Source organism: Cynocephalus volans, chromosome 1 (assembly GCF_027409185.1).
Source record: "Cynocephalus volans isolate mCynVol1 chromosome 1, mCynVol1.pri, whole genome shotgun sequence".
NCBI lineage: Eukaryota > Metazoa > Chordata > Mammalia > Dermoptera > Cynocephalidae > Cynocephalus > Cynocephalus volans.
Genome location: NC_084460.1, coordinates 78,079,989 through 78,102,016, shown reverse-complemented (window position 1 = coordinate 78,102,016; position 22,028 = coordinate 78,079,989). Strand labels below are relative to the sequence as shown.

At 38.0% G+C, this 22,028-nt stretch overlaps 1 protein-coding gene across 1 annotated transcript; it reads right to left on the bottom strand.

The window, feature by feature from the left end:
• Window positions 1-6,448: 6,448 nt before the first annotated feature.
• Window positions 6,449-22,000, bottom strand: LOC134362980 (arylacetamide deacetylase). Its single transcript, XM_063078458.1, has 5 exons — window positions 21,863-22,000; window positions 19,118-19,340; window positions 16,891-16,960; window positions 8,996-9,167; window positions 6,449-7,092 (listed from the first exon to the last, which is right to left on the bottom strand). The coding sequence occupies exons 1-5, from the start codon at window positions 21,998-22,000 to the stop codon at window positions 6,496-6,498; spliced, it is 1,200 nt and encodes a 399-aa protein (XP_062934528.1). The 3' UTR covers window positions 6,449-6,495.
• Window positions 22,001-22,028: the final 28 nt, after the last annotated feature.

Here is a 22,028-nt window from a genome sequence, read left to right as displayed (position 1 = left end):
CATATAGTGTTTATAGCTCCCTAGGGGATAGTCATATGAGACCAGTGCCCTATGTTAGAAAAAAATGGTTTGGTTTCACCATTATATTTGATGGCTCAAGGAAGGGAAGAAGAAGACATGAAAAGTAGCTAGCACTAGCCACAGGTTTTGGTAGCCTGACACTTTTCCATCTCTTATTTTAGCATTAACAGAATGGATTTCTCCCTCCCCCTTGAAATTCCTGTCCCTCCACCCACCTTCCCCAGAGGCACTCTCCTAGTTTTCTTGCAGCTTCTCAGGTTGCATGATCGCTACAGAAAGAGCTACCGCCTCCTTCTGTTTCCATCCACTGTCACTGCAATCCATCCCTTACACTGTGATTGTAAGGATCGTATCATGGTCCGCACCAACATAAATCTTACCTAGCTCCCGAGCCTTTCAGGCAACATTCAAAGTGTTTGGCTCAGCCCAAGTTCCTCATGACTTCACTTCTCCAACCAACTTCCCTTCCATTCTGCTCTCCAGGAAAGATACCAAAGGATGAATGAATTACGTGGTCTACTGTTTCCAGGCTCTGGGAAGCCTCCCTTTTCCTTCTTTGAATGCTTTCTCACAACTGCTCTCTTCACTAGGACTCCTGTTTCTTCTTCAAAATTCAGGGCAAGGGCCAAGCCTCTATGAAAGCATTTTTTTGACAATTTTCTTCCTTCCTCCTCTCCAGTCTAAACAACAAAATTCTTATCTATAATTATCAACTGAAGTGGTTGAAATATTTATCTTTCTTGGTCACCAAACTGGTTTTATTTCAAAATGTTTTTTGGGGGGGGGAATCACCTGAGGTCTTCCTGAAGGAAGGAAAGCTCTGGGTGATGGTATCCCAGAATTTGATATTCAAAAGAACCCTTTCAGATGATTCTTAATTCACACTAAATTTGGATAAACATCAGAATCAATAGTCACTGACACAGGATCACTGACCAGGAGTATCAATCTCTCACTTAGGAACTTGTAGGAAACGCAAATGCTTGAGTCCCAAACCAGACATACTGAATCAGAAGCTCTGGGCTGGAGCCCAGGCATATGGGTGTAACAAGCTCTCTGGGTGAGTCTGATGTTTGAAAAAGTTTGAGAACTACCATTCTATCTTATATGCTCCTTCAATACTTAACAAAGTATCTTATTCTACAAAAGTTTATTATTAGTTTTGTTTGTTTGTTTGTTTTTTAAAGAAAACTAGAACTGGGATTAGGTCTAATGTGTTGGTAGATGGAAATGTTGAGAAATTACCAAGGAAATCATAAAAGCTGGCAGAGTAAGTTCACCAAAATCCTGTGAAGCCCAAAGAACATTTATTTAACTCCTTGTTACAGAAGACTGTTGAGAAAATTTCTTAACTGTGGCCTGAAAATACTTTTTTTTCATAGAAAGTAGGGAGAGTTACATGGGCAAACTTCACTCTTTATCAGTATAGGCTAAATTCTCTCTGCCTCTTCCAAAATGTTAGGATGCATAAGTGCATTAAGGGAGTAGGATATGGCACACCTTAAATCCTCTGCATAAAGATTTATTGTTTAGAAATTTCACTTGCTTGCTCTTTCTAAATAGATAAGAGAACTAATGGGCATTGTTTCCCATGAATAGATTCCATTTCCAACACTTCCCCCCATTTTTGACATTATTATATTAGCAATTCAGTCAGTAGTTCATAATTTGCTCATTAGTTGGGGTCAATTTGTGAAAGAAGTCTTACGGAACTTTCTGACTTAATGATGTCTTTGTTAATAATTTTTGTTTATTTGTTACTTGAATTACTCTCTATTTTCTCACTTGCAAAATAAAAATATTAAAGACGAAAAAGTAGATTAGCTAACAGATCTGACATTCTGTGCTTTAGTTACAGACTAATCTGAAGAAGAATAGATGTGTTAATTATTCTTTTGTAAAGACACATCAAGTTGTGCAAATGATAGATACCAGTGGCACTGATCTGAACGAATAAAGGAACAAGATCACCTCAGAGAATGATAAATCCCACGAAGCAATCAAACAGGTGGCATAAAGCTTGACCTGCTTAAAGAAAAGAAAACAGGTTAGACCCTGTGGTAGGCACAGAGTAAATAGGATGTGGTTTTAAATAAACTGATGAAGAAAGACTTCCAGGAGAAGGTAATATTTGAAGAGGTGAATATCTGAGGAATTGAAGGCAAAGGAACAGCAGGTTCAAAGTGCCTGAGGCAGAAATATCAAAGAGGCCAGAGTGATTGGAGTATAGAAGGGAAACATAATATGAAATGAAATTAGAGATTAATTAGATAAGCCTAGCTTGTGTGTAAGACATGGTACACCATTGTGAGGACTTTAGTTTACAGTCTGCATAAGATGAGAAGTCTTTTGGGTATTCTGATGATTTTAAAAAGACCATCCTTTGTGGTGTGTTGAGTAGTCTCTAGGAGTACAGGGTAAAGGCAGAAACACAAACTAGGATGCCACAAAAAAAGAAAAAAGTAAAAAAAAATGGTGTATGGTACCAGGGTATTAGCAGAAGTGATGTTAAGAAATGGTTAGATTATCTAAATATTTGGCATATAGAACCAAAAGGATTTGATAATGCATGACAGTTTTGACTTGTCATGAAGAAGATCAGAAATTTAGGTTTGAGATGTCTATGAACACCTGAGTGTGGTTAAGTAGGCAGTTGTATGCACTAATCTGGAGTTGAGGAGGTTCAGGTTGGACATGTAAATTAGGGGTTTTATCATACAGGCCATTGAAAGCCATGAGACTAGAGGACATCACCAGAAACATAAGTGCAGATAAAAAAAAAAAAAAAAGAGGCCTGAGCCCTGGGACCAGAAGCATTCCACTGAGAAGAGATCAGGGAATGGAGACAGATACAGCAGATGTGACTATGTCCCAAGAGGCAGGAGAAAATCCAGGAGAATCTGATGACCTGGAGCCAAGTGAAGAAAGTGTTTCAAGGAAGAACGAGGGACTGGCTGGGTCAAATGCTGCGTTAGGTGCAGGAAAATGAGAACAGAGAATTGACACGTGAGTTTAGCAATGTAGAGGTGGTTCATGAAGAAAGCAAGACTGATTGGAGTGAATATAAGAGAGAGAATGGAGTGAGAGGAAATAGAGACAGCGAGTATAAAAAACTCTTTGCAAGACTATATCTATGACAGAAAATAGGAAACCAAGGGAAGCTTGAGAGGAAAATGATGATGAGAAAAAATATTCCTTTAAGATACGTGAAAAAGAAATATATTTGTATATTCATGGGGATGACCTAACAAAGAGGAAGAAATTGATGATGTATGATTAAAAGAAGAGAACTCCTGGAGTAATGCCTTTGGGAATCCAAGTGCTCACAGAGAGAGAAAAACAATCCTTACACAGAAGCACGAATGCATAGTCCGTCTATAGTAATAGGAAGTGAGACAGTGTATATAGTTGAGGATATTGGTGCTTGAGTCAATCTGGGGTGAGAACTTGCGGATATTTTCTTCAATTGCTCTGTTTTCTCAGTGACATTGGAAGCAAGGTCATCAGTTGAGATGAAAGATGGCAGAGGAGATGATGGAGATTTGAGTAGAGTTAAGAAAAAAAGACTCAATTGACTGGAAAAAACACAGTAATGGTTGCTACACATAATTAAGGGCACACTTGAGATTTTCAGTCTGATTAAAGTGGGAAATTTTAGAATTTTTTAGTTTTTCTCCAACCATGTTTAGCTACACAGGTAGATGTGCAGAGTAGGGAGGGAGATGAATTTTTTCAAGGGTGGGGTTTGGCAAACACATAATTGCATAGAGATCCAAGAGAATTGACAGTATATACGAACACAAGAGAGGGGTTACTCTGATCACAGGACATATTTTGGGTAAGGAGGACAAAAAATTATATGAGGGAAGTGAGGAATAGTAAGTGTTGGTATTGCCAATGAATTGTAAGTCCTATTATATCTCAAATATTATTGAAATTGGGGACCCTGCTAGAGTGAGCTGGAATGTTTGGTTTTGGAATTGTGGAGTGGCACACATCTTATTGGTCATGACACGTTCTAGGGCTTGAGGATGAGAGTGTTTTATTCAAAGAGAGAACAAGATTATTAAAGGAAAGTGTGCAAATAGCTGAAAGTCCACATTGCTTAATGGATCATCTAAATAAATACTGGGTTACTAGTGTAATAGTAAGATACTGACAGTGAGCTCAAAGGTGAAATCTTTTGAGATGTGAGGTGGAGTAACCCAGGCTCAGCAGGTGACTGCAGAGGACAGGCAGTAGTGCTATAGTCTGTTGCAAGCTTTTTCTGTAAAGGGTCAGATGATAAATATTTCAGGCTTCGCCAGTCAAATACGTTCTCTGTTTCCTCTTCCTGTTCTTCCTCCACTGTCACCTCTTTTTCTTTTTTCTTTTTAGCACAATGCATTATAAAGTATAAACTATTCTTAGCTCAGAATTGTACAAAAACAGGCAACAGGCTGGATTTGGGCTTCAGGCTGGAGTTTGCTGGCCCCTGAACAAGACTGGAGGTAGAGGGGATGGTCTGCAGAGAGCAAGAAGTAAGGCAAACCCCTACCCCACCTGCAGCTCTTGTGACATGAGGGGAAACAGAGGAAGAAACATCCTCATGTAGGTGTAAGATTTCAGTCACTAGAAGTTGAAGAGAAGGAAAATACAAAAAATTAGGGAATTCCACCCAAAATCTTTGATGATGTGAATAAAGCTAAAATGGACATACCTGCACCAGTTTTCCTGTGGACCTGTGTTTCAATTTGTTTTGAGAAGTACCTGAAAGTGGAATTGCCAGACCACTGGAATTTTTAGTCCCCACCCCCCGCAAGACAATCACCTTGTTTTGAAATTGTATCATTGCCACTCAATTTTACTAAAAATTAAACTAATCCAAAAACATTATCACCTTTATCAAGATATAGTTCAAACTTCTGGAATGTTAGTTTCACAAATGTCAGTAAATTAACTCTCCAGCCTGCTCCTCTTGTCTGCTTAATGCCATCATTACTTCAATTGTCCAAGAAAATATTTGCTTAATGTGAAAATATTGTAGATGACAGTTGAGTACCCATCTCTCTGGTCAAGAAAATGTCTGCTTGTGAGTGTTGCTGCTTCCTGATTTGAGGAGGGATCAGGTGAAACAATAGCAAGTACCAGCATGGAAGAATTCAAGAGTTTATTTCAAAGCAACCAACACATTTTTTGTTTGTATGTGGTACAGAAATGATCATTTGGGACCTTAATCCAACTTATATGTCTATTCATTACATTTAATATTAAACCACAACTCTACTTGTTTACTCAGAAAATCATTATCCCACAATTGTTTTTTAACAAGTTACTGCTATAGATGTGTGTGACATATTCTGCTAGTTACCTCTCTATTCTTAGCTTATTTCTTAGCATAAAAAAATGTAATTTGCCCAACACCAAAACTTCTTTCTTTGCAAAATTTCTTGTGACACAATCCTAGAAAATGAAATATAAGAAGTCTATTGGTGGTAGCTTCTGTGATTACTATTTTTCTCCCGAAGTAATAAAATTGTCTCAAGTATAGCTCTTTTGCCAAATCCCATCTCTGCCTAAACAGAAGATTCAGATGGTACTCAGAAATGAGCTCAATAATTATGAGTATTTATACAAAAGATGGTGAAGATGGTGAAGTACAAAGATGGAAGTAGCTTTAGTACCAGATGGCTGCGTGGAGCTCCTGCACCACCTGAAAACTGCCTGTGGCTGTGCTGTTTCATAACGAGAATGAATTACATAGTTCACGGTCAGTACAAATAATTCTGCTTAGTCTCTTGAAATACATTCCATTTTATTTTGCGTTCCTCCCTGCAATGTCAGGATGGGCTCTGCACAGATTAAATTTTTTATCATTGGTCAGTTACTTCTACAACTTTGGTTGTTTCAGTTTCTCTACCTTTCCCCAAATGCAATGCAGCTAATTCCCCAAAGTGTACAGTGAAATTTTGCATTGAATAGTGCAACACTTGGTGCCTGGATTCTAGAAGTGTTTCACAGAAGAAGAGAAATTTACAGTGGTAATAAAATGGCATTGTACTGTGGCAACTGCTTTTAAAGAGAGTTGGAACCTAGCTCATTGTAATTACAAGTTTTTCAGACCCTAAATGTGCATTGATTAAAATCTCAAACATTACTCAGATAGGCAATATTCGCTTACATTTATCTTCCTGCAATTGCAAATAATAGCTAACACACAAAAAAGAGAGTATACAAGAAAACAAGATACTTAAAAAGTAAGATTAACAATGTAAGGGGAAAATTGCAGAAATAGCAGATAGACAATGTGGAAAATTCAATGAAATCTTTCGGAGTTAAAAAGAAAAGTGGAAAGGTGACTATTTACAGTAAGAATTATTAGACTATATGTGCACCTTAAGTAAAGCATTCCAAGAAAAAACAATTTCTAATGTGGATTTTTTGACGTTTTGAGATTTACTTTATTCTGAAAATGTATCATTGATAAATGTTTTATTATAGATTTTCCCTTAGCCAATTAATATACTGATTTTTCATCCTGTAACTAATTTTGAATTCAGGAAATGAAAGTGTTCCATGGAATGCACCCTCTATGTGGTTATGGGTCACCTGAACTCCAGCGTTCCGAAGGCGGGTGACATACATGAGTCCGTCATCTCTTAAGACATCATATTGACAGGTGATGACATAGGTCAGGGGTAAACCACGCAACTTCTTGTCATCAGCCAGCAGAGGTGCTGCCCTCACGTCTAGGAATCCTGGATACTTTTTTGCCAGCTCAGAACTACCATGAGTTGGATTCTTATAAATGTGGCCTTTCTTAAACTTCTCGGGGAGTAAGGAACTCCAGTTAACAAACTGGAACAGATGACTCGATTCCACAGGAACATGCTGGTTGGACAGCATGGCTTTCTCAAGTGATCTGTCTGTAGTAAAATACTCGCTCCAGAACCTGACCATGAGTGATTTGGACAGAACTGGAAAATGTGAATTTTCTCGATATGATGGTGAATCTACATCAAGAGTCTGAAGGGCAGGATAAATTAAAGACTGGATCTTGAGTTTGACCTTGACATCTGGGTCGTTTAAGAGCTGAAAAATAATTAAGATGATGTGCACAAATTATTTTCATTCTAAAACAATAAAATAACCATAATAAGATAACCTAAATATAAATTTATAATATCAAAAATACTTAAGTAATAACTGAAATATACCATTTCAACAAACTTTCAAATATTCAGAATGGGTTTCTAGAACTAAATGTTCATTAATTAAAGGATACTCTTAACTTAAGGAAAATTGTCTGTTGTATAATCCTCATGGATAATACAAAAGGATCTAAGCAATAATTAGAAAGTTAACGTCCTCTCCTTTCTACCAAGAATGACAACCAGCAGAACTGCATAAATTTGACCTTATTTCTCTTTTGTTATGTACGGGTTCACTAAAATATACTAGTGTACTGGTAGGCTATGCCCTGGAGAGGAAGGATAACTTAGTAGGATTTCTGATTTGGCTTTGATGCTCAAGTAACATGCTACTTTAGGGGATTTGAGCAGGTTTCTGTGTGAAACATTCTATTAACATTACTCTTTCCCATATCAAACCTAATGTGCTAATATTTGTAAAGATCAGCAGTCTGCAAAGAAAATACCCAAATATCAGAGCAGGCAAAAAAAGTGATTTCTAAGAATAAAATTTCATAAAATGTTTTATTTTTTGAAAACATATACTTTGAAACGTAATTTTATATATATTTTTAAGTGGATAATATATTATACTGTAAAAGGCACATATAACTTCTACATTAAATAAAGATATTATTAAATATACCCACAATACTTTGCAAATTGTGGTATTTATCTGCATTTTAACCGTATTGGTCAAAATAGACTATTCTGAGCATTCTGGAGACAATTTGTAAAGATCATTGCAAGTTGCTAGATATTTTACATAAATTTGTTCATGTGACCCTGAAAACAGTTTTGTAAAGTTGAAATTGTTCATTTTTCCTTACAGATGAGGAAATGGATGTTTACAGAGATTAAGTGACCTGGGAAAGATCACATCTATGGAATTTACTGCGTCTCAAGAAAATCCAAGTCTCCTGATGTCCAATCAGCCTTTTCTACTACATTATGAAACCCACAGTAATGATTAGAAATCCACTCTCACAGTTTCAAGTACTTGTTCTATATTGTGGTTGCAACAAGCCCAAACATAACATTCTTTCCTTTTCAGAATATTGTCCACTAGACTCTAGTAGCCAAACATTTTTTTTTTAGTGTGAAAAAATTGTAAATGAAAATAGCTAACAAAACAAAAACAAATAATAGCAATGTCTTAAAATGGCCTTCAATTCAGTTTGTCATTAAAGTAAACTAATGAAATCCAAATTTCCACATATGTAGCTCATAGGTAGCTTCCCCTCCTGACTGCGACTAAGGCATGGGAGAATAGTTTAAATTTTAAATAATCAGTAGCAGTATTTTTCTTTGTTATAAAACTAAATCCATTCTACATAGTAATCTGAGATGAAAATGCCATTTATTATTATTATTTTATTACCATTATTAAATGACAAATAAAAATATCTGATTTTACATACACACACAAAGAAATCTTTTCAATTCTTGTAAGTAGCACAGAAAACTTTGAATATGCTGATAATTTCTAAAAATAATGTGATTATCTACCAACATAAGGTCATTGGTGATGCAATTATATTATCTAATTCATTTGAGTAGAATAATATTTCACTGAGACATGTATAATTTTAAATAAATTGTCATTTCATTAAGAAAGAAAAAAACTATGACAAGAGCAGGAGCAGAGATTGACATTTTTATATTTTGGGCACTTCTTCTCCATATTCTCTTTAATACTTCCAAAAAATTACTATCTTTGTATTTGCATTTACATTTTGATTTATGTATTAGATCTGTTTATAAGTAGGTTATTTAAAAATATATAGAAATGACAAGCATTTTACCTGCTGAGTCACGGCTGCAGCTAAATTCCCTCCTGCACTATCTCCAGAAACACCGATTCTCTCAGGGTTTACACCATATTTTGCAAGAACTTTTTTGTGTAAGAACCACTTTAAAGCATTATACACATCTTCAAATTGAATTGGGAAATGATACTTAGGTGCTAATCTGTAGCTGTGGGGGGAAAAACATCGTTTTTAATATCACTTTAGAAAAAAACTTTTTATTAAAGCATAATATGCATACCAGAAGTGCACATATCCTAAGCATCTAACCTTAATTTTCAAACTGAACACAGCCATACAACCAGCATCCAGATCAAGAAGTAGAACATTTCCAGCACCTCAAGAATCTCCTATTTACTCTCTCCAACTCCTGAAATATCCACTAATCTGACAAAACAGCATTGATTGATTTTGCCCATTTTTTCCATTTAAATAAATGGAATCATATAGCACATACTCCTGTGTATCTAGTTTTGATTGTTCAACATTATGTTTTTGAGCCCCATCGACATTGCTGTGTGCTTCTATTCTAGTACTATTCTAGTACTTCATTGTGTCAATATACTGCAACTTATTTATCCATTAACATGTTGATGGGATAAGTAAAATAAGCCAGTCACAGAAGAACAAGTACTGTGTGATTCCACTTAGATGAGGCATCTAACATAGCAAAATTCATAGAATCGAAGAGTGAAACCGTGGTTGCTAGGGATTGTGTGGAGGCAGAAATGGGGAGTTACTAATCAGTCAGCATAAAGATTCACACCAGCAATATGAATAAGCTCTAGAGATATGTTGTACAACATTGTACAGTCGACACTAATGTACATATAGAATTTTTTAAAGAAGGTTGACCTCATGCTGTGTTCTTAGTGCAATTAATTAAATAAATAAATAAGTACTAAATAAATATTTTTTAAACTTAAAAAAATGTTATGAAATTTGAGTTGCTTGCTGTGAGGAAAATGGAGTCAGTACAGTCAGGCCCCCTCGCCTCATATCTGGCTGGGTATGATTCAGCACATCTGTTGTGAACAAGTTATAGAAGAGTAGTGTTAGTTTGCGTGTGCGTCCATGTACCCCTTGGCTTGTTGCCACTGTTGTGTACTTTCGGTACAGAAGACAGTGAATCGGCTCTGTATCGCTGGCTGGCAGATCTCGCACTGGAATAAAGCATGTCTATCCTGTTATCACCCACAGAATCTTTTTCAACTACCTGACTCACCACCTGCACAGGATGGGGCAGAGCGGTCTGGGATCCAAACCGACAATTGGCATAGTTGTCGTCATGATTCTGAGCAGGTAAGGGAGTCACTAGCCCTAGGGAGGGGCAGGAAATGTGGCTACCCTTGAGTATGTAGTACCCGATGGCCACTTTCCTGTTGACCAGGGTCTGGCTGTTGCTCACTGTACTGTGAGTCAACATGGATCAGGCACTCCATGAAGCAGTGTGGCTTTGAGATTTGCAGCAGAAATCAGACTTGTTGGAAGCACAAGTACTTGTTCTGTAGTCGGAAGTACAGCAACAGGTCACTCCTGCTTTTGACACCAGGGATGATGATGAATCTGATGGTAAGTTGGGAGAGACTGTGTGTCCCCTGGCATGACATGTTGTTCATCAGAAATGGAAGCATGAGCAGCCCATGGGACCAGGTGGGCAACCAGAGGGCAATACACAAATGACCCAATATGCCACCTATGTCCCTTGCACTCAAGTTGAGTTGGTTGACTTAGGGAAACAGTTTCGGCAGAAACAGGGTGAACCCCAAGCTGCTTGGCTCCTGTGATTGTGGGATTTAAGGGTGGATGCTGTGATGTGCTCTGGTGATGAGATGGAAAAGTTAGCCTCTACCGCCATGCACCCATCCCTGAGGCAGTGGCTACAGAATAGCCACAGATATGCACCAGGACAGGATAACCACTCCTTGATGGAATGAGTGAATGCAGACATCTGGACCATGTGGACGAACACCAGAGAACTGCCCAAAACTGTGAGTAGATGGCAAACATACGCCAAGTTGGTTCAAATAATTTGGGAACAGGGGATATAATAGTCCATTTTTAATGTGAACACCTGTGGCTCAGATGATGGACATTTTACCAGCAGCATGAGAGATGTAGTGCTGCAAAAAGCACCATCAACATCCTTTGGGTCACTGATGGCTATACTAGCCCCATATGTTGGTCATCCTATACATGAAGTGAACATCATGGCCAGTTTCGGTGAGGCAGAGGGGAGGAGACAAACAAAGTGGGTCCAAAAGGTGGTGAAGTCTCAACCGCCAAGAAATGCTCAGGATTTTACCTGAAAGGGGCTGAGCAAGACCAGCTGTATGCAGATGAGATTTGACTTGCTTATGACAGGACCTGATAGGAAAAAAAATTGACTGGCAACCAAATGTGGTCCTGTTTGCCTTGTGGCAACAATTGCACCCTAAACAGCATTACACCAAACTTCCAAAAGAGAAAAATGATAAAGTATGCCCAGTGAATCTGGAAGATTTCATGGCTACTTCTGTGGAGGCAGATGGACTCTTCTCCTATGGCTAGGGAGCAGGCCAAGGTGCTTGCCTTTTGGGGGCAGATGAGGACTGGAGGCCTCATGTTGAACTGGCAAGACGTTAGTCAGAGACAAATGTAGTGAGTGTTAGCACTGGTGGATACTGGCAGAGAATGTAGCCTGACACATGGCAACCCAGATAAGTTTCCGGGGGCCACAGTGAATGATGATGGCTATGGAGGACATACTATTAAAGTCAAATCTCTGGGCATAGGACAATTGCCCCCTCATGTATATGCTGTGTATGTATCTCAAGTAGCTGAATACATCTTGGTTATAGATGTACATTATGGTTTGCACCTGCAAACGACAGTTGGAGAATTCCAACTGCAGATACAAACAGTGAAGCCTATGTTATGGGGACATGCTAAACACGACCCACAGGTATTATCCAAGCCAAGACATGTAGTCAATGTGAAACAGTATCGCCTGCCAGGAGGTCATGCGGAGATAGGTGCCACTATATTCGATTTAGTAAAGGTTGGCATTATTCATCCTGCACATAGCCCATTTACCACCCCTGTATGGCCAGTGAAAAAAACTGATGGGAGGATGACTGCGGATTATTGAGAACTGAACAAAGTAGTGCCTCTTTTGCACGTGGCCATGCCTTCAGTTCACAGCTTGATGGATCAGCTGACAACTCAGCTTTTTTCTCTATCTGATCTTGGCTGATAGCCAAGATAAATTTGCCTTCACCTGGGGAGGAAGGCAATGACTTTTCAAGTGTTGCCCCAAGGCTACCTGCAGAGCCCAACCATCTGTCATGGTTTAGTGGCTGGGGACCTAGCCAAGTGGACTAGGCCCAGCATGGTTACGTTTCATTATATAGATGATGTCTTACTAACCTCTGATTCTCTTGCAGATTTAACCAAGGTGGCTCCAACACTGCTAGACCATTTGGAACAATGTGAGTGGGCCATATATAAGGGTCTTATCCTTTGGATATGTACTTGGAAATATCAACGGTGGATGGTAGGCCACTGACCCCTGTGGGACAAGCCATGTGGCAAGAGTTATGGAAATTAGGACATGAAAAGGAAGTAACTCTTTTCCATGTCACAGAACATTTCCCCTTAGCCAGTCTGGGCAATGATGAAGATGATGCCTTGGCTAATGTAAGATGGCTGGAGAGAGATCCAGAAGCTGATGTAGCCCAGTGGTTACATTGATGAATGCAGCATGCCTTCTGCAAGACCATGTGGTTGATGGTTCAAAGGTGGAACCTGCCCATAAAATGGGAAGATATAACAAACATGTGTTGCCCTAAAGAGTCCACACCCCCAGCAGGTGCCACATACCGACAGGCAAATAATTTGAGAAAGAATGTCCCTGATTCGATGGCAAGTGGATTTTGTGGGACCACTGCCAAGGTCAGAGAATTTCAGGTATATCTTCACAGCCATTGATATGGCTACTGGTCTTCTGTTTGTGTGGCCCTGTAAGGCCCCAGAACAGGTAAGCACTATTAATGTGCTGAATAGCCTTACAGCCATATGCAGCCGGCCCCTGGACATAGAGAGTGATAATGGAACCTACTTTACTGGACATGAAGTACAGAAGTGGGCTTCCCAGTTGTTTATTCGTGGAAGTTACATGTGCTGTATCATGCCCTAGCAGCAGGAATGATTGAAAAGTACAATGGTCTTCTGAAAAAGTGACTAAGGCCATCTGCCCAACCCCCATCCCTGAAAGGGTGGACACGGCAGTTATGGCTGACAGTCAGGATCTTAAATGAGAGACCCCACAAGGGTGGACCCTCTGCGAAGGCTCTGTTACACAGAGCCTCAGCACCTGTTCCTGCAACCATTCTTTCCAGGGTGGTAAGTTAACATGTATTCTGCCAGAGGGGCAAGAACTGCCTCTTTTGGTGCCAATAACCCTTTTGTCTCTTTGCCCATAGTCTCGTGGCTGCCAGCACCATAGTCAACTGGTCACATACATATGCACCAAGTTTCCTATCAGTGTGGCTGCAGGATTCCCATGGGAGATCATCCCAATGACAACTGCTACCTGGACCCGGCCTGAACAGAATGCTGTGTGTATATCTCTGACTATCATCATAATGTTACTCAGGCTTTGCAGCAATTAACCAGTGAAATTCATGCTATCCAAAAAATGACTGGCGATCCCCTCCAGGAATGGTGGGCCAATGTGTTGCCCTCCTGGAGGTAGGTGTTAGCTGTACTGGGAGGAAGTGCCTGTGTTTTAGTGGCATGTTGCTGCAGCCTATATTGCTGCTGTAGTCTATGAATGCAAGAGTCAGCCATCCTCGCTAAGGGAATAGCATGGAAGTTCTCAGATGCATAGATTTTACAGTGAGGAACCCTGAAGGGGTGGAGTGTGAGGAAAATGGAGTGAGTATAGTCAGGTCCCCTCAGCTTATATCTGGCTGGGTATGATTCAGCATATCCATTGTAAACAAATTGTATAAGAGTAGTGTTAGTACACATGTGTGCCCATGTACCCCTTGGCTTGTTGTCACTGTTGTGTACTTTTGGTATGGAAGACAACAGCTCTGAACCACTGGCCAGCAGAACTCATGTCAGAATAGTGCATGTCTATCCTATTTTCAGCTACCAGAATCTTTTTCAATTACCTAACTCACGACCTGCACAGGACAGGGCAGGGGGACTGTGATCCAGCCTAAAACTTGCAGTCTTGGGCTTTCACAAACAGTCCTTCTATGAATATTCTAGTATATGTTTTTTTGTGTGTGTGAACATATGTACGTATTTTTATTGATATGTACCTGTGTTATTGATGGCCACAGAGTTACGCATATTTGCTTAATTTTACTTAATACTGTCAAAGAGTTTTGCAAAGTAGTGCAACCAAACCAGCACTAGTTATTCTCAAACCAGCAGTTTATGAAAGTGCCTGTCAATTCATATCTTTACCAACTCTTGGTGTTTTATATCTTTTTCATTTTAGCAAAAATATGAGGTATACAGAGTTATCTCCTAGTGATTTTAATTTCTACTTTCCTGATGTATACTAACTTTTGATGTTTTTTAAATTTCTTAAATAAGCTTTTTATTTTGGAGTAAGTTTAAGTTTACAGAAAGATTGAAAAGAGAATATAAGAGAGTTATCAAATTCCCTTCACCCAGCTTCCTCTAATATTAACATCATATATAACCAGGATACATTTGTTAAAACTAAGAACTCAACATTGGTACACTACTGCTAATGTCCCTTTCTGTTTCAGGATCCTATCCAGCATGCCACATCATATCAAGATGTCTTGTCTCCTTAGTCTCCTCTTGTATGTGACAGTCTATTTTATTGTTTCTCATAAACTTGATAATCTTTAGGAGTATTGATTAGATATTCTGTAGTATATATTCATTGATGATTTGCATATCCTTTTCTGTACATTGTCTTTTTTTCAAGCTTTTCCCAATCCTTCTGTTAATTGGTAGGTGTTTATATATTTTGAATAAGAAAATATATAAATGTAGTTTTTACATTTATATATGTATACATATGTGTACATGCACACACATACATACACACACACACACACACACACACACACTTTGAGATTTGTATTAGTGTCTTTTGATGAATATAAGTTCTTAATTTTTAGCACATTTTCATTATCTCCCAAAAGAAACCCTGAACCCATTAGTAATCACTTGCCATTTCTCTCCACCCCTCACATCCAGACCAAGGCAATCTCTAATCTACTTTGTCTTTATAGATTTGCCTATTCTGGACATTTTATATAAATGAAATAATACTATGTATGGCCTTTTGTGACTGGCTTATTTTACTTAACATAATATTTTCAAGATTTATCCATGTTTTAGCATTCCTTTTCATTGTCAAATAGTATTCCATTGTATGGGTATACTACATTTTCTTTATCCATTCATCAGTTGATGAACACGGGGTTGTTTCCACTTTTGGGGTTTTATAAATAATGATGGTATGAAAATACAAGTTTTTATATGGATATGTTTTCATTTCCCTTGTGTATATATCTAGGAATGGAAATTCTGGGTCATATGGAAACCCTAAGTTTAAACATTTAGGGAACTGTGAAACTGTTTCCCAAAGTGGCTGCACTGTTTTACGTTACCATCAATATAGACAGTTCCGACTTTGCCCTGTCCTCACTAACACATGTTATTATCTATTCATTTTTATTATAGCCATCTTAGTGAGTGTGAAGTGGTGTTTCATTGTGGTTTTGATTTGCGTTTCCTTAATAGTTAATGATGTTGAGCTTCTTTCCATGTGCTATTGGCCATTTTAATTTTAATAGAACCAAAATTATCCAAATTTCTGTAGTAGAGTTGCCATTTATCTTTAATATAAATGAAATAAAAATATATTTAAAGGCAAGGCATGTATTTGCATAAAATACCCAAAACATATATGTCTTTTAAGTATATCTGATTTATTAGTCATTTTGAAGAATCAAACACAGGCATATGTCTTATGGTGTCACTTAACTTGCCATCTTTAAGAAAATCCTTTTAAAAAATAAAGTAAGAATACAAAACTTAGTATAAGCTTGGATTTTCTAATTACTTTAAAAACATATTATTCTAAATTGCTACATCTATTAATGACCACTTAGAACCAAATACTGAACATGACCATTTTCCGACTTTATAGTAATGACTTAACTTGACAAATAGTCATGACTATGTTATTTCTTAACTTTAGTTCATTACCTAAAGTTTCAGTTTAAATAGGTATATTCTGCTCTGGCATTGGTCTACATAGCAATCTACCACTAGTTTTATTGTTCTAAGTGTTATTTCCAAACAGATTATTGATCTAACACACTATTTTGCACCAACTCATCAAAATTTTGTTTTAATTTGAAAATAAGTTTTAATATTTTAGACTCATCAAGTGTTAGGCACTGTGCAAAGTTCGCTTCAAGGATAATATCACTTATCTTCACAAACACCATCTGAATTCTTTATAACGCACTTTTATAGATCATCTTCCAATTCTGGGGCACTCATTCATAAAAATTGTGAATTAAAGTTTGAGAGGAAATTCAGTCTAAGTAATTATGTCTATGCGTGATACAGTTCAAATTTATGTGAAAAAAATCTTTACTTTCAGCTCTTCCTGCCTGCCTGAATAACACGCACACACACACATACACAGAGAGAGAGAGAGAGAGAGAGAGAGAGAGAGATTTCTCCACTCTAGTCAGAGTAGGCCTAGCCTTCACTTTCAATCACCTACCCAGTGTCATCTGAGAAACATTTATTTTTGGCATAATCATGCATCAGCTGCGAAAGCTGAGAGAATCCTGGTATATAAGGCATCTGTCCTGAAAACAAAACAACACGGCTCTTACTTGGTTGATATGACAACAGCATCAAGTCTGTCTGCTGTCCATCTTGATAGAAGATCATAATTATGTAAAGCTGAAAAAAGGAATAAAAGCAGTCTATTAGTGAGAATGGGCAAATGTAGACGAGAATATTTCCTTCATAAAAGTCCTACTGTTCTAGTTTTATGTGCTGATAGTTCTTCACCTGTTCTACACTAAAATAGTAGGGAGACAAATTTAATGCTGTACTTATCCATAAGAAACTACCTACCCACAACTCAGTGGAATTTGAGTTTCCCAGGGAGCCTCCCAATTGCTCTTCTTTTCTCCATTTATCTTCATCCTGCACATTTTGTAACTGGCCCTTCTAAGCCAGCTTCATTCTCTAGAATACTAACCCCAAATCTCTTACTGGAAGAGGTATTGATTTGGCTCTGTGTTAGAATATGGGTATGCAAAGATAAAAAGACAAGTCACTGACTTGACCAATGTGTAGTTGGATATGTGACACAAGCAGATATAGATGGAATTGTGGGAATGTAGAAGGACCACCTAAGTGTGCATGGAACAATAGAAAAAAGGGGAAAAAAACCCCAAAACACTTGAATATAAGTGGGATAGAACTATGCCCCTTTAAAACACAAAGCTGGAAATCCCCTCATTTACTGTTTTCATTGTACTGCAATCCTAAAAATGTCTCTAGCTGAAGCCTGTCTTCTTCCCTTTTTTCTTGTCTGAGAGGAAGACTTGAGGCTCTTCTTATCCATCTCCAACCCTCCTATCCATATCCAACTACCTTACCAAAGCTAAGAATCTTCCTCTCTCTTATTTCCTCTGGGGTATTCATCCAATGGTCAACACCCCCGGCCCCTCTCTTTTCCAACATTTTTCTATGTATTGCTTTCATTTCCTTCAGTCTACCAACTTGTTCATGTCTCTTCCATATAAAAAATGAAATAAAATGCTCTAACTTAACTCTCCTTTTGATCATGCTCTTGCTTATTCCTTTCACAACTAAGTCCCTTGAAGGCCAGCAATCTTTCTTATTATTCCCTTACCTCTCGCTTTTTGCTTGCTTCAGTGTGTTTCTGTGTGGATATTCCATCAAGTTTGCCCTCAACAATATTAACACAAAAGTTCAACATCCAAGAGATGCACTTCTGTCCTACTTAGTTGGCATCTCTCTGCCATTCAGTACTTTGTATTAATTCCTCTTTCTTGAGGCTCTCACCTTCTTTGCCTTTCTTTTCATTTTGTGACTTATTTGACAACTTGTTAGTGCTTTGCTGGTTGCTTATGCCTCGACCCAACACTCATATCTGTGTTTCCCAAGGATCTGTCCTCACCCTCCCAGTCATCCTGTCAGAAGCAAGACAGTCATTTCATTTCTGATCTTTCTCCCCCCACCCCCTCCGGTTATTAGCTCTCCTAACTTCCCACATCAAATAACAAATTTGCTTAATTTCAAGCTTATAACATTTCTTGTCTGGACTAATTTATTCTTCCTCTTGGGGGTTCAGCGTTCTTCACTTAGACCCAGTTCAATCTCCACTCCCCCAGTTGATCTGTGTTCTATTTACTGGAGGTAAAGAGATGAATATCAAAGACTCTGGGACTCTGTTGGGTTAGATGATTTTCTCAGAGTCACACAACTGACTTTATCCCAGTCCTTCCTCTTCTAAATATATCCCTCTTTGTACTGTAATTTTATACATCAATAAATTTGCAAACTTCATACCTAATCTTGATTACTCTGGTCTACTATTTGCCACATTTACCACTTTACAACACGCTGTAATATTTATTTGTTTATCTGTTAATTAGAGATTTTTCTTCCATTAGAATTTAGCTCCAGGAAGGCAGAGAATTTTGTCTGCTCAAAGATGTACCCAAAGCTCCCAGAATATTGCCAGGCACAAAGGAAATATGTGAGTACATGAATTAAGACATTAGATGGTTCTGTAATGTCAAATGGAGAATGATAGAAATAGCAAGGTATGTTTTCTTAGAGTAATTGCAATAAATAGGAAAACCTTTGTCTTCTCAACTCAACTTGGGTTGATAAAGAAAGACCTCTCTGAAAGAGAATGATTTGATGCTTAGAGGAAGAGTAAAACTTTGCATGAGGACAAAGTAATAGAAGGCAAAAGAGATTGCAGTGCCCATGCACAAGGGCACTGTATGTCTACTAGAGCCTTGGTAACATTTTTGTGAACCATCTCAGTGACAGTTTTTCAAAGCATCCACTTACCAGCACTTCCCAAACACCAGCCACCACCATGGATGTAAAACACACCCCTTCTTAGAGCTTCTGACTTCCTCTGTGGCATGTATATACGGACAGGAATATTGTTGAATTTAGTCTCAGTCACAGTGACATTTTCATCTGAGGTCGGTGGGACTTCATTAAATCTCATGGTAATCATAAGGGAATCCATAAAATGGTTAAGTCCTAGCAGCTCGATAAATGTAGCCTAAAAGCAAAATTCACACACATCTTAGAATCAAGTTCCAGATGTCAGAAAGATCTATCAACACACAAGTACACATTAACCTTTAATAAGCTCAAGTGAAAAAAACTAAACTCTCATACATAAATCCTCTTTGGTCCTTTTAAAAGAACCAGAAGTACAGAGGTTATGCCTATAGTGGTTGTTAAAAAGGAGAGAGAAATCATTCATTTAGTCCTCATTCCACAAAAATGTGACAGTCTTTACTAGACTTTAGAGTTCCAGAGATGAATAAGAGAAATGTTCTTCTCAAGAACCTCAAAGATAAGTAAACTGTTATAGAGCAATGTAAATGCGGTAATAGAGCTCTGCACAAGGTACTTTGAGAGCAGACATCAGGTGATTATAAAGCTACCTTAGAGTAGCAAATGAAAGGAGTTTTCAATCAGGAAGCACAATTTTATCTGAGTTTTAGGAGAAAGATCTTTGCCTAAGAATTTAGCTAAACAAACCAGAAAAAAACCCTTCCAGGCAGAGGAACTAGTTTAGGTTAGAAATGGGGAGGCTCTTGATGCAGGGAGGCTTGGCTACAGAGCTGAGTGCACATGGGGGCCGGGAGGCAGGGTTGGGAGGGAAAGAGTGGGTGGGAGAAAGAGGGATGGCCAGCCTGCCTGCAGCCTGTCCTTTCATCCTAGGACAAGCCAGTGTCCTAAGCACGCTATTCATCTATATGTTAGATAGACAATATTGACATATCCACTTCAGAGAATGAGCCCAGGGAGGTTGAATAAGTAGTTCGAGCTCATACAGCTAGTAAGTGATATTTATCAGGATTCTACATCAAGCAGTTTGATTCTTGATTTCATGTCCATAGAATAATCCTTCAATAAAATGTGTAAATAGATACTCAAAGATTGCTAGACATATGGGAGAAGACATCTGGGAAAAACAAAATAAAGCAAGAGAAGAATTGACCACAAAAAACAAATAAACAAAAATACAAATCAAATGATTTAGGAATAAGAAAAGATATTAAAACAATTTTTAAAATGTGTATCCTTTGAGAGCTCTGAAAATATATTACATTTATAGATCATGGACAGAATTCCCTCCTCCCCCCCAAAAATAAGAAAAACAAAAAGAATGGTTGCCAGAGAAGAAAAACTAAAAACAAACAAACAAAAATTACAATTGCTTAAATGAATTTTTTAAAAGGAGATAATAGCAGTACTCAAAATATCAAGAACCTCTCACAAACTGCAGTGCAAAGAGGGCAAATATGAGTATGAGAAAAAAATCATCCCCTTCTTAAAACTTTAGTCGCTCTACATTACAAATAAAATTGAATCAAAACTTACTACCATTGCCCACAAAGCACTGTATGATATGACATCTAACCTCTCCAAACTAAATCGAAATAATTTTTCCATCAATCCAAAATGTTTCATAGGATTTCTTCAAGTTAATATTTTGCAGCTGGGATTTTTGCACTTGTTGCTGTCTCTGCTGGAAAAGTCTTTCCTCGGTACTCAGGGTGGCTTGTTTCTTTTCATCCTGCGGATCTCTAAGCAGATGTTTCCTCCTCAGAATGTCTTTCTCTGACCATATATACAGTAGCCCTGCCCTGCCATCTGCCCAGATTACTCTCTTTTCCTCCATCCTATCTTCTTCAAGGCACTGCTCACGGTCTGAAATCATTCATTCATTTGATTCTCATTTATTATTTTTTTCCTCGACTAGAATGTCAACTCTGTTGGAACAGACTCCTTGTTTGCCTAATAGGATTTGAGAGATGGTTGAATTGTTGAATAAATGGGAAATAGAACAATCCAGGAGCTATAACATCCATCTGAGTTAAGTTAGGAAAAGAGATTTTAAAAAATAAAGGCAATAAACTAATCAAAGTAGTAATAAGAAACAAGAAAACATGGCCAAGGTGCCAGAAAGAGTTACACCCTTTTTGTTTTCAGTGCCCAAGCTGCTCTGGCAAGCAGTCGGTTGCCATGATGCCTCATTCTGATGTATCATGCTTCTCAGGGTTGACTCTGGGCATGTGCCAACCAGCCTGCCTACAGTATTTCCTTGAGAACTTATCCAAATTTCCTTAGTCTATTCTCTGAAGACGATTGCATAAAACTATAACTCACACAGTGCTGCCCAGTCAGATGATCTCTGACTTGTTTAAAAAAGTTAAATACAAAATTACACCTAAGAAAAAATTTCAAGGAATAGTCACTATCATGACATTAATAGTACTTAAACAAAGCATTTTTTCAGTAAACCTTCTCAAGTGGCTCCTCGCTTGTTGTTTTTGATATTTTTTTTAACATGACTCCAACATGTAAAATAGAAAGCAAGCAAACAAACAAGCAACGTTTCTAAGCAGCGAATAGACAAAAGCCACAGCACTTATTTAAAAAGATGACTAAATAACTAAATCAATATATCAAAAGAGCAGATTCTTGGAAAACTTAATTCTTCATATAGTTGCATATGCTCATCTGAATTCATAAAATTCATCTGAATTCATAAAATTCCTTACTTACCAAATGTACTGAAGTTTTCAGATATGTGTGCAACCACATCATTCTCCATGGCTCCTCAAAATTATCTGGGAGAGGTGTATAAATATAATACGCTACAAGGACCCCCACAATCAGAAGGTACAGCGACTTTCTTCCCATGCTGAGTATCTTCTGCTTCTCTGTCTTC

What these genes read in the sequence shown, in the direction of transcription:
- LOC134362980 (XM_063078458.1), bottom strand. Translation starts at nt 22,000, where the DNA reads ATGGGAAGAAAGTCGCTGTACCTTCTGATTGTGGGGGTCCTTGTAGCG. An exon ending in TGAAAACTTCAGTACATTTG is followed by an intron (nt 19,341 to 21,862) that starts GTAAGTAAGGAA and finishes TTTTGCTTTTAG; the next exon opens with GCTACATTTATCGAGCTGCT. An exon ending in CTGGTGTTTGGGAAGTGCTG is followed by an intron (nt 16,961 to 19,117) that starts GTAAGTGGATGC and finishes TCCTTTTTTCAG; the next exon opens with CTTTACATAATTATGATCTT.